The following is a 13462-nucleotide window of genomic DNA, read 5'->3' as shown; positions in this document are numbered from 1 at the left end:
GACAAAACTCTATGATAATACTATAAGAATTTTATTCATATTTATAAAATCTGAACTCTCATTTTACTCACCACATATTCAAACACAAGTGTCAGCGTCTCCTTGGTGTGGATGATGTCATGAAGCAGCACTATGTTAGCATGTTTCAGTCCTTTTAACAGAGAAGCTGTAAAATAAAGTGGACAGAGACAATTTATCATGGGTAACAAGCAACTGATTTGTTTCATTATCATTTTGGTACATCATCAGAAGAAATATACCTATTTTCTCATTTTCCAAGCCAATAACAATTCAGAATCAAGGGCAGAGGAACAAGGTTTTCATTTAGATTAAGTTACCTCCAATTAGTTCACCTGTTATTTGTTATTAATCTTTAGTTAGATTCCATTATGGTCAGAGAACATACTTGGTTTGGTTTCAATTGTTTTAAATTTGTTAGGGTTTGTTTTGTTACCTAGGATATGGTTTATCTCCATATGTATGAAATATATATTCTGCTGATATTGGATGGAGAGTTCTACAAATGACGATTAGAGCCTGCTGGTTGATGGTATCATTGAATTCTTCTACAGTATATATTTGCTGATTTTCTGAATAGTGGTTCTATCAATGACTGAGAGAGGGACGTTGACATCCCCAACTGTAACTGGCAATTTGTCAATTTCTTATTTGAGTTCTGCCAGTTTTTGCTTTGTGTGCTTGGAAGCTCTGTAGTTTACTATATATACATTTAAGATTGTTATGTTTTCTTTGTGAATTGGCCCCTTTTACCAATATATAATGCATCTCTTTGTCCCTGGTAATTTTCTTTACTCTGAAGCGTTTTGTCTGATATTAATATAGCCACTCCAGCTTGACTTTGATTAGTGTTCATATGATATATCTTTTTATATTTTTTTTCTTTTGGCCTACACCAATGGCCATTCAGGTAGAATACTCAAAGAACAGAAGCTTCCTCTATCATTGTTAATTATTTTAGTAGCACCGTGTCTTCGATTTTGGTTTTTGGTATACAACCTGAAGAGAAAAAAGAAACACAAAACACATTTTTTTGTGTGTGTTCTGTCAGGAACTTGTAACTGCTCATTTATTCATCAAATATTTATTGAGAACCTAGTTAACAGCACGGGTGGCCCTGGACAAACCCCAAACTCTTGATACTCAATAATGCTGCAAGACCACCTCTTTAAAAAGAGATTTATAACACAAAGCATGAACCCTGCTGTAAACTCTGGACTTTCGGTGATAATCATGTGTCAAGGTAGGTTCATCGCTTGTAACAGATGTACCACTCTGATGAGACATGTTGATAGCAGAGGAGGATTGGGGTGGAGGGTAGGGAAGGGAGTATATGAAAACTCTCTGTACTTTCCACTCCATTTTGCTGTGAACCTTAAAACTGCTCTAAAAAAATAAAGTCTATTTTAAAAACTAAAAATAAAAAGATATATCTATGTTTTAACATACTAAAAGAAAAAGCAAGTCTAGATTGTTTAATATTTTACTGAAATAAAATGGTATTTTAGATATGGAATCATCATGCAAAGAAGCTATACTGGGCAGTCCCCAGAGAAGGCAGAGGTAAAGCCTGTAGACTGTTACATTCTCATATGACCCCAATTAATGTGAGCTCCTGTTTTTAGAGTTATTATTGCTATGAGTTTCCACTGTCTTCACCAGGCAAACCTATTTCAGGACAATATAATATATCTTTAATCCAAAGATGAACTTCAACAAACACTTAATTGGTCCAGAGAAGGCCATTCAGACTGAGAATACTTGGTGTGGCTGGTTCCAACACCAGAAGACAACAAGAAGTGTGTTTCCTCCGAAACTGAATCAGCAGCATCAGTGTGTTGTCCAAAGCCAGAGAGGTCTAAGCTAACTATCATGGGGAGGCCCTCTCTTCCGCCTCACATATATCTGCCGTGGGCAAGTTAGTTTTACACACTAAAAACCTTATAGTAAAAATATCTACAAATTTATTTTATCTGAGCTTTGTAAATTAGCACTCATGAGAAAATAATTACTAAAAATAACAATAAAATCACAGCACACAAACTTTGAAGAAACAACCACTACATAGATGTACGATAGAGTTTAGTACTGTTAATTCCAATAATTTACAATCTTCCTTCTTTTAATTATTCAAATATTTAATTATATTTTCATTATTCAACCGTCAGCCTCAAACAAGTAAAGCTTTATTACATAGCTAATCCCCAGGCATTAATCATTAATCCGTTGGGGAACCAACTGCACATGTGCTCAAATTTTAAAAAGGACACTTGGACCTACGCTAGTCTTCTGAGGCAGACTCATCCTCAAAGATCAAGATTTCAAACCACAACAGGGTATTTGGAAGTGATGGCCAGGTACAGTACTTCACACCTAGTCTGTGCAGGAATATGCATAGGTAAAATGAGTCAAGGACCTAATGAATATTACGTTTATGAAAGGAACCTAGCTTTGTGAGGCAAGTTTTGGAAACATATAATATCTTTTGTAATCCTGTCTGATTTCATTTTTCAAGTTATCCCTTCAGTTTGTCAAATTCAGTGATGATATTTATCAGCAACAACTCCAAAAGGGTACTGAAGCTTACAATTCATTGAATATCCCATCCCCAGAGAATGCTTTCTGTTGTTGCTTTTTTTTTTTTTTTATTACTTTTCTCCCGTTGCCGCCTTTCCTCTCTTACCATTTAGACCTAAACTGTTTCTCATTTCTCAAAGTAACATCTTCACACCCATCATTTCCCATTGTGTTTTTCCTACAATTTCAGTAAAATCAAATCTCTGCCATCATTTATCCTGGGAAAAAAAAATACATCTTCCTGATGGTGACCAATATTATAGCACAAAAGTCATGTCATTTTTTACATGACATTTTTGACCATTTCTACATGAAGACTCAAAGCCTCCATATTTCAATTAACTCTCAATTATTACAGATTTTAGATTTCTAACTATATTTACATACACTTTTAAAACCACACTATCAGTTAAATAACTACCAAGAACTGTATTTGAAAATAAGCGCTTTTTCTTTTGAGATTAACATAACGAATTTGTATTTGGAAAAGGCTAAAGCCACTAATTTCAAAGCTGATGGCAGAAAAATGACATTGAAGGGCAGAAAACCAACCACAATATCTACCAACATGAGGGTAGGTGACAGACCTGACTAACTTGGAGGCTGCCAAGGCAACAGCCGCTGCTCCAAGCCAGGTGCGAGATACTGTCACTCCTGCTGTTACCAAGGCAAGTGAGTCTCCTGGGCTGCCAAGTCAGTCCAGTGATTAACACCTACAAGTCCTAGAGTCAGTATGTCTCCCTTTTCAAGACAAGCACTGTCAAAATACTACTCCATGTAATCCTAATAATATCTCAAATATACCACGTTATTTTCTCATCGTTTACATACAAAACAAATCCTGTAACACTGGCGTTAGTCATTCTAGCACGCTTCGTTTCCCCACAAGTTTTAAGCAAACATATGGCAAACATTTTAAATTCATTTCACCAGTGAGGCTTGAAAAGGTACAAACGTACATGACATGAAAGACTTGTAATTAAGGGTGAGGGTAAAAATGCTAACAATAATTCTGGGGCTGTGATGTCGAAACAATACAGAAACAGAAAAACACTGTTGCTCATAAAGATAACTGCCTTTGACAAAGTCCCAGTAGGACAGGAGGACAAAGGGAGTCCTCCCTTAGTTTAGTAGCAGAATTCAGACACCCACTGTCTGAAGGCATATAGAAACCTTGATCTCCCACTTTCAGAATAAACATCCTAGGTTTCCACTCTGAGGTGGAAGAGTTAAATTTCTTCTAAATGCTAATCTCATCATGATTAAAATAAATTTTGAGTTATAGAAAAATTCAGAGTGTGTTCATTTTATAACGTTTTCACTGCAGCGGTTGTTTTAAAAAGCAATGTTAACAAAGACGAACAAACAAAACCCTTCTTTACTATTTCAAATATTCTTGTAAGTCATTATTTGACATCCTACTACTAGGAAAGGAGAGATCACAAATAATCACAACCCATCCTTGCTCACTCCCCCTTTAGCCTCTGGAAAGAACTAGTGCATTCACATTTTCCTCTCATCATTTTTATGTGTCCTTTTTCAGTGGGGTGGGCTGGAGGGGCTGCTACTTGATTTTTCTAGAAGACAAAGATTACTACCTATTAAACCCAAGAAGCCAACCATATTTCAAGCTACAACCACAACAGACATAAACCTTTCCTTGAAGCCCACAGCTAGATAGCTCTAAGGCTGCTGAAATTCACTTTATACTAGAAATAATAGTATACTTTCTTTTTTAAATTGAAGTATAGTTAATTTACGATGTTGTGTTAGTTTCAAGTGTACAGTGAAGTGATTCAGTTATACATATATGTGTGTGTGTTATACATTCTTTTTCATATCCTTTTCCCTTATAAGTTATTATAAGATATTGAGTATGGTTCCCTGTGCTATACAGTAGATCCTTGTTGTTTATCTATCAATATAATATACAGTAGTGTGTATATGTTAATACCAAACTCCAAATTTATCTTTTTACTTATTTCAGTAAGTTCTACTTCTCACTTACTTGCCAGTGGATTCTGAATATTTTCATAGCGAAAATATTCTGAATGGGAAAAACAAGGGGGTGAACAGCAACAACAAAATAAACAGAGAAAGACAAAAGTGCTTGTTTAACTGTGTCTGTGATGAGGAGGTGATCTAGACAGAGAAAGGCACTCGTGCCTGCCCTGAAAACCAATATGCAGCTCCAGGTTAACTTAGAAATCCAGAAGGATTCCAGAAGGTTCCAGAAGGTGTGTGGCCCACGGTGGCTACATACTAGGAGAAATGCTGTAGTTCTACACAGTTCTGGACCTTCCCCTACATGAGATCTGATCTGATAAACACACACACACACACAACCATAAACTAATAAATGCAAAGGTAAGAGAATCAGGTTAAAAAATGGAATTCTGGGCTTCCCTGGTGGCGCAGTGGTTGAGAATCCGCCTGACAAAGCAGGGGACACGGGTTCGAGCCCTGGTCTGGGAAGATCCCACGTGCCGCGGAGCAGCTGGGCCCGTGAGCCACAATTACTGAGCCTGCGCATCTGGAGCCTGTGCTCCGCAACAAGAGAGGCCGCGATAGTGAAGAGGCCCGCGCACCGCGATGAAGAGTGGTCCCCGCTTGCCACAACTAGAGAAAGCCCTCGCACAGAAACGAAGACCCAACACAGCCATAAATAAATAAAATAAACAAATACTTTAAAAAAAGAAAATGGAATTGTATCTTTGACTCCATTTATACTTTTTATACTTTTACACACATACATACAAAAGAGTCAACTCTTTGTTATGGGGAAAGAGGTCACAGCTAATCCAAAACACAAGGTTAAACCACATGTGATGTCGAATAAACTTAACTTAGCTAAAATCACATTAAGGATTTAGAGACATGTTTTTTGTTCACCACATGCTATCCAAATGTGGAAAGATAACACAAAAGGTTAGGAATACTTTATACGTATCACATAACTTGTTTTCTATCCACCACAAAGTCTACTGTTTTTACTTGCTCCGTAGCTGAGGTTTTCTATTTGAGGATGGACAGAACTTCAGTCCCACTGCGTATCCCCCCTGCTCTGCTCCCCTCCTAATTTCCCCATCACAGACCTGAAATGTGATATTGGAATTACAGCCTCAGCCAGCCCCTCTGCCATCCCTCCCTGTGCATCCACCACTTGACTACTGGCAAAGAGCAGTCAGCTGGGGGCTATTTCCATGTTGCAGCCTCACAGGACCACACTGACAGCTTGCTAAACCACTCAAAGCACAGGTTCCTCTAACAGTATAGCTTAACCACGTGAAACTTCCAATATTTGACATTTTTGACCTAACTAACACAGCAATTTTGAGTGGTTCAACCTAATAGAGTTTACCTGGTTCAAAGCAATTTTAACTTCTTCACAAATGCATGGTTACTCTTTCCACTGTTAATATTCAAACTAATTAATCAGCCAAGAATTGACTGAATAGAAAGAAAAAAAAAAAAGGAAGAATCTGTTCATCAAACTGTGGTTAAAGATGAGGGGAGGGATATAGAAACAATTAAATTTTGTATGAGTACCTTTCTATACCATTTGAATTGTTTATAAAGATATATTCCTTTTATAATAAAAGAGATACCTGGGAAAGTTCTTTATTAGAGTGGATTGGCTAAAGAGAACTGAAATAACACTATAAAAGGTACACTGATGTTTAACTACACAATTAATGTGCAGCTACAATAATGAATCATTATAACTACAGTGTGATCCTTCACCACTAATCCCTCTTCATGAAGGTATTGGTGCAAATCCTTGCATTATAAGGGTCTATTTTCCTGTCCTGGAACATGACACGCCCCGTGTCAGCCTCTAATTTGCACTCATGTCACATGTTAATCAAAAATGTTGAAACCATTTCTTGTCTAAATGGTTACTTCCCCGCATTAAGATTAATTTACTCATTGCAAAAGATTCCTAGTTTTGTCTCCAATTACTCCCAGTTGAACCTGTAATGAGCCACAAGCTGCCTTTCCATGCTCTAGCTAATCTTCCGATTTGCCAGTGGAAAGATCCACACATATGTAGGTAGTACATGAATGTGAGATGTGGTTCTTCTCAAATGTAAACATCTCACTAAAAACTTCAGCAGAAACACATCTTGCCAAGCAACAGGGTTGGAGATAGTGGTAGCTATGCTCCATGGACTATCTTTAGGCAGGAAAGAGACCATTTAGGAGCCGAGGATTACTGGAAGACTTGACAACACAAGAGCTGTTTTTTGTCTGGCTATAAAAACTAGGTTGAAAAGCTGTTAGGCAATTTACTTTATTTGAACTATTTTATACTTAGTTACAGTGGGTTACATGTACAGTCAGTAAGAATAGTACACAGTATGCAATAATTTTTAAAAAAAGATAATGTGGTTTGGCACCAAGCCCCTTATGTCTTCTGGTGAAGAAGAATAAACATTTATATCATAATAGCTATCTTTGTTCGACTAGACTTAAACAACCTCTCCTTACATGAAACTATGTGAATAGCTATTATTGTATTCTTTTACAAAAATTAAGATAAGTTGAAAATCAGAAAATATACTCCTTGCCATGGCTGCAAGTCCCAGTGCCTAAGGGCCTGACCTTGAAAGACACCAGTCAATCACTATCAGGCTCCTCCACAGAGCAGGGTAATTTTGCAGACACAGGAGGTTCCACCCCCTCCACCTCACAGCCACAGCCACAGACCCACCACGAGGTGCTTCTCAAAGTGTGGTCCTTCAACCACCCACATCAAAGTCAACTGATGCGCCTGATATCAATGCCAATGCATCAGGTCCTATCCCAAACCTACCAAATCCAAATAGATGGGGGTGGCGCCCAAGAATCATCCAACAAATATTTAATATCTACTATGTGCCAATCACTAAGCACAGGAGAAACACAGACAAAACTTTTGTTCCCATGAAACTTATATGCTGTATTTCCACCAAGCTTTCTATTCAATCCTTATGTATCCTAAAGTTTGAAAATCACTGTTTTGTTATGGTTTTGATATATAGGAATGGGGAACATACTTACTGAGTGAGTGTGTGTGTCTGTTTATACACTTAGTTACACTGCAACTTACTCATTGTTCCACAAGCAAATCAATAGAAACAACAATTCAATCAATCATTTCATTTACCTAGTATCTACTTCTGTCTCTGTCTCTGTGTGTGTGTCTCTCTCTCTCTCTCTCTCTCTCACACACACACACACACACACACACACACACACACGCACACAGCCAGTGAGATAGATTCCACTGAAAAATACACAGTCTTGGGCTAGAAGACAGAATTCTTTACTCTGAAAATTTGATGGTATTTTGATGTGTGCGGATTTTCTCCTGCATTTCAAAAACCCCAAAACTGTGAGCTCATATTTGCAACATGAATAAAATGTTGAGGTCATGGTTATAAGACCTTTTCAATCCCACAGCAATTTCTAAAATCTGTGAAAAAGTAAAGTTTTATGTAAAATGTTTGCAGTACGTACTGCCTCAGAACCAGTGCTTTGATAAACAGATACAATCAGCAGGTCTGGAGATACTGTAAACAGATTATGAGCAAAAAAGGAAGAGAAGTGAAAGACTAAAAAATGAATATGAATCTTGGCTGCGGTTAATTCCTACCCTTGAATATCCCCTGACTTGAAATTTCAAACATAATACCACTTCATATGACTGAATAACAAAGTCAAAGCTATAAAAATGACAAATGAGAGCATAACTCAGTGGAAAGTGCACAGCCCCAGGGCACCATGTTTCTCACAGAATTCGTTCACCTTCAGGCAGTCATGTCACCTTCACTTCTACTTCCCCAGGACAGAACTGAGCCAGCTGTCCCTAGGTCTGGACGAAGCCTTGAATTCCTTCACGCGGCCTGTAATCAGTGGTGGCCCAGGTGGGAACCCAAGTTCAACTCAGCAAAGTGAGCTCTGCCACTTCTGGGAAGGTCGCTAACACAACGAGTCCCGGATTGCTTCCCTCCCATCAGTGCTCCCTCCTGCTCAATGTCTGATAATGCTCAGCTGCTAATGACACAACACTTGGCCGGCTCCAGCACCACTTACATGTTCAGGAGGTTTACAAGGTACTTAAGAAAAGCAATTAAGGATTCATTCAGGAATTGCCTTCCAACTGCACGGAGGCAGGACTGGCAAACGCCATCTCTGAGAGCTCTCACTGCTCTCCTGTTTCACATAACCTCGGCTATGGCAGCATTTGAAGGAGACTTTTCCATATTTGGAAATACATGAAAACAAGACAGGAAAACAAACATACCTGTAAAAGGTAGAGTGACATCTTAAGTGTTCAGTATTCAGAATCCTATGATGATGATAATAAAACTGTTTATGCAAAATGGTATTTAATGAGTTTGGGGAGCAGTTCCCAAACTTTTCTGAAAACAAGAACTTTCTAAGTCTCTTCTACACTAGGGAAGTCACTTCAGTACAAAAATAGTAACTTCTAGAATTTTTATTAGAGTCATCTTTTTAAAGTCACTATCTACTTGTCAGAAACTGGCAACATCTTAGAAGTACTAGATTTCATGCAATGTATCACAGTTGCTTAAGATAAAACACTAACCACTGTGATAACTATACGAGTCAAGTAAAAGACAAATAAGTTGTACATGATATATTTTATGTTTCTAAATTAGCAAGGTAACTTCAGACTGTCACTATAGTTTTAAAAAAAAAGCCATGCAAGAAAATGACAAAGGGAAAGAAAAATAGTACTATGGTGTCAAATTTTCTAGGAAATTTGTATCTCTGTCTCCACCACCACCAGCCAGAGGAACTCGGGGAAGGGATAATTTGGCCCTGCATTTATCAAGGTGGGCTCAACATTTGAGCCTCAAATGTTGTGACTGTGGAGGGGTTTTTTTAGTGTCTCTTCAAGGTGTACACTTGTGACTGGTACCAACAATAGCTCCCGCTCATACAACCTGCCTTTCCATACATGAAGGCAACTCCTGAGGACTATGGAGCACATCCGCCCATGATTAGCGTGACTGCCATTTTCTCAAATGTATTCTACCTCCTTTGACCCACATTTCCCTTTTTAATAAAACTTCATCTTGTTTCACATACATCATACACAAGCACATACATACACATATATATAAAATCTTAGTGCATTAAAGACATCTCTGTTTGACTTAACAAAGGGTGACTGAATCATCACGCACAATTCAAACAGTCCTCATAGAATTTCAAAGTGAGTGTCATCTTCAAAAGCATCTAAATCCAACCCTTCATTTGACAATTGAAGAAATTATAATAATACACAGAAGTTTGGCCATAGGATTCAAACCCTGGCCCCCTGACTCCTGATACAAGAGGATTCTGTTTCTGTCAAAGTAAGCATTATCCACTCTCATTGTCTTGGTTTTCTCCTCTTCATTCCTAGTGTTTTGCTGTGATTGTGGTTTCCCTTTATCTTCGTATCTTTCCAGGTGTTGGGGGCAGAAAAACCTGAAGCTAAGAAGACTAGAAGAACATCAGACATGACAGACATATCTGCACAATTCTTCACTTGTAGCAACACCACCTGGACTAAAGAGGTTTCAAAAGAGAGTAAGTAAAGAAGAAAGCGGGGGGAGAACTGCTGTTCAAATTGGCGTTTTAAAATCGCCTTTATCTGATCAAGTCACTTCTCTTCTTGAAATCTTTCAACGGCTGCTTAACAGGACTGCCAAGGACCTGCGCAATAGGGCTCTTGATGGAGCTCCCCACGCCCCCAGCTGCTCCAACTCCCTCCACACTGTGAACTCCAGCTACACAGCGCTTCTTCCAGATCTCCAATTCACCACTTCCTCTCAGACCTCTGGGGTGTTGGCTCTTCTGCTCCCTCCCCCATAGCGTCTGAGCCTCAGACATCCCTACCAACTCTTCAGATCTTAACTTAGCTATCATTTCCTTTGGAAGTCTCTGCTGACCCCAAGCTCAAGTTAGACATATTTTCTATCAGTCCCTGAGCACCGTGAGTTGTCCTGTCCCAGTGTTACAATTACCTGATGACCTACCTCCACCTGTCTGTATCCCCCACACACAATATGATTTGCTCTCACTCCTGCTGTGCTCATAGCACTCAATGCAGTGCTGAGTTTATAGAAGATGCCTATTAAGTGCAGCTTGAATAATGTATGCATGAACAAGAAAAATAAAATCCTTAAATGATCTTCCATAAATCGCCACCAGCAATGCAAGTTCTTAGGATTGCACTCTGCTGTGGATTGGTTATCTTATTATAATGTGTTTAGTTCAGCCTGGATATGTTGATCAGAATAAATCCACTCTCAGTTTTGTAATAACTGACAAACACACTGAGGCTATATATTTCACTGAAGCAAAGAAGCAAAGAAACATCCTTGCTTTTAAAAAGAAGCAGAGAAACATCTTACAAGGTTATTAGGAGTTTTCCTTTCATAAGTAGGTGAAATGCTATATACAATGCTATAAGTAAAAAGGCATTATTTTATTTACCTCCACTCATATTTCAGATTATGGAAAGATGGTAAAAAATGTGTTTGAAACTGTAATTTATTTCTAAAACCTCATATTAGAAACTAAAATTACATCCTAACACTTTTACCCAGCATGAGATAAGTTCATAAACAATAAGGTGGTAGCAATGAGAAAAGGAAGAAGATGTTCTCAACCATACGTGGGTTTACAGCAGAGTCAAATCCAACCCACGGACTTGGTTTGTTTGGCTGTGCAATGTCTTAGATATTTATGAAGTATTTAAAAATCGGAGGATTTCATATAAAATGCACAACTTTGGCTCTTCAGAAATAACAGATGTGGGTAAAAGTTGTGTGTCTGGAGCTACACAACTGGCCCCTTACACAAGACATCACTATTATGGTTCCCCATCCTCCTTTTCCCCCCAAAGTGATAGCGGCTCTTTCAGCCTGTTATTTGATGAGCCTCTACATTTGTGATCTCTGAATTAATATTTTGTGAGTAAAAATCCAACATCACTTTGATTGCATGAGCTAAAGTACAATTATGAGGAAACTGGAAGCAGTCAATTCAAAGAGGGTTTTATGAGTCCCACAAACCAACAGAGTAAGAAAGGGTACTAGAAGGAGAACAAGGAAGAAGTTGTTACTACAGGAAAATCACAATTCCTACCAAAGAAGAATGGACTGAAATGAAATTATACCCATTTCAAACTGTTCATCTCACAGCTCCAACGAGACCCACTAGGTGGAATAGGAACCCCTTAAGGTTAAGAGCACAGGACTTCTTTTTCACATCGTTTCAAACATAGATGCATTGACTGAAAGATCTAAACAGACCCTGGAGGACATTTAGTCCAACTGATGCACTTTTTCAGGTAAAATTTCATGGCCCAGAGACTGTCAAAAGCCATACGATTTGGTACGTCACTTCCCCTCTCTAGCCCCTTTTTCTCCAATTCATTCTCAGAGACTGATAAAAAATGTCAGGTAGGCATTAAACGTCTGATATTTATATCCTAGGAAAATGAGAAATAAAGAAACAAAATGGACTTATTCAAGGTAGCAAGCTGGGCCAAGAGCCAGATCTCTGATATACAAACCATTATGCCAGGCTTCTACCCGTAAAACTGCAGAGCTTAACGTCCGCCAGAACTACAGGCAATGCTCGTGATGGCCTGATAGCCCCTACCCCCAACGCACAAACAAAAGGACTGAATGGGGAGGAGGGCAATTATCAGGGAGGGAACCTAAAGCATGAATCGCAGAGCAAATTAATCCAAATAATATTTCATATTGACAAGGCTGTAAGGAAATAGACTCATACACTTTGAGGCCGGATGTTATTGGGGTGGGAAAGGAGATTGGTCAAAATCTATCAAAAGTTAAAATATGTCTCATGACAGGGAGCTTCAAGATGGCGGAAAAGTAAGACTCAGAGATCACCTTCCTCCCCACAAATACATCAGAAATACATCTACATGTGGAACAACTCCTACAGAACACCTACTGAACGCTGGCAGAAGGCCTCAGACCTCCCAAAAGGCAAGAAACTCCCCACGTACCTGCGAAGGGCAAAAGAAAAAACAGAGAAAAAAGAATAGGGACGGGACCTGCACCAGTGGGAGGGAGCCGTGAAGGAGGAAAGGTTTCCACACACTAGGAAGCCCCTTCGCGGACGGAGACTGCGGGGGGTGGAAGGGGGTAGTTTCAGAGCCATGGAGGAGAGCGCAGCCACAGGGGTGCGGAGGGCAAAGAGGAGAGATTCCTGCACAGAGGCTCGGCGCCGAGCAGCACTCACCAGCCCGAGAGGCCTGTCTGCTCACCCGCCGGGGCGGGCGGGGCTGGGAGCTGAGGCTCGGGCTTCGGTCGGATCCCAGGGAGAGGACTGGGGTTGGCGGCGTGAACACAGCCTGAAGGGGGCTAGTGCGCCACCGCTAGCCCGGAGGGAGTCCGGGAAAAAGTCTGGAGCTTCCGAAGACACAAGAGACTTTTTCTTGCCTCTTTGTTTCCTGGTGCGCGAGGAGAGGGGATTCAGAGCGCCGCTTAAAGGAGCTCCAGAGACGGGCGCGAGCCGCCTCTATCAGCGCGGACGCAAGACGGGCATGGGACGCTAAGGCTGCTGCTGCCGCCACCAAGAAGCCTGTGTGCAAGCACAGGTCACTATCCACACCTCCCCTCCAGGGAGCCTGTGCAGCCCGCCACTGCCAGGGTCCCATAATCCAGGGACAACTTACCCGGGAGAACGCACGGCACGCCTCAGGCTGCAGCAACGTCACGACGCCTCTGACGCCGCAGGCTCGCCCCGCCTCCTCCGTACCGCTCCCTCCCCCCGGCCTGAGTGAGCCAGAGCCCCCGAAGCAGCTGCTCCTTTAACCCCGTCCTGTCTG

At 40.2% G+C, this 13462-nt stretch overlaps 1 protein-coding gene across 4 annotated transcripts in view; it reads right to left on the bottom strand.

Annotated features, from left to right (window-relative positions):
- The window catches only part of CDK14 (cyclin dependent kinase 14), a 575870-nt gene that overhangs the window by 322681 nt on the left and 239727 nt on the right, over positions 1–13462 (bottom strand). For all 4 annotated transcript variants that reach the window (XM_057550063.1, XM_007195799.3, XM_057550065.1 and 1 more), the window contains one exon: positions 72–166. In XM_057550063.1, the coding sequence (XP_057406046.1) occupies positions 72–166 (95 nt within the window). The remainder of the gene's footprint in view (positions 1–71; positions 167–13462) is intronic.

This window comes from Balaenoptera acutorostrata, chromosome 7, assembly GCF_949987535.1.
Source record: "Balaenoptera acutorostrata chromosome 7, mBalAcu1.1, whole genome shotgun sequence".
NCBI classification, from domain to species: Eukaryota; Metazoa; Chordata; class Mammalia; order Artiodactyla; family Balaenopteridae; genus Balaenoptera; species Balaenoptera acutorostrata.
This window is presented reverse-complemented; position numbering and strand designations above follow the sequence as displayed.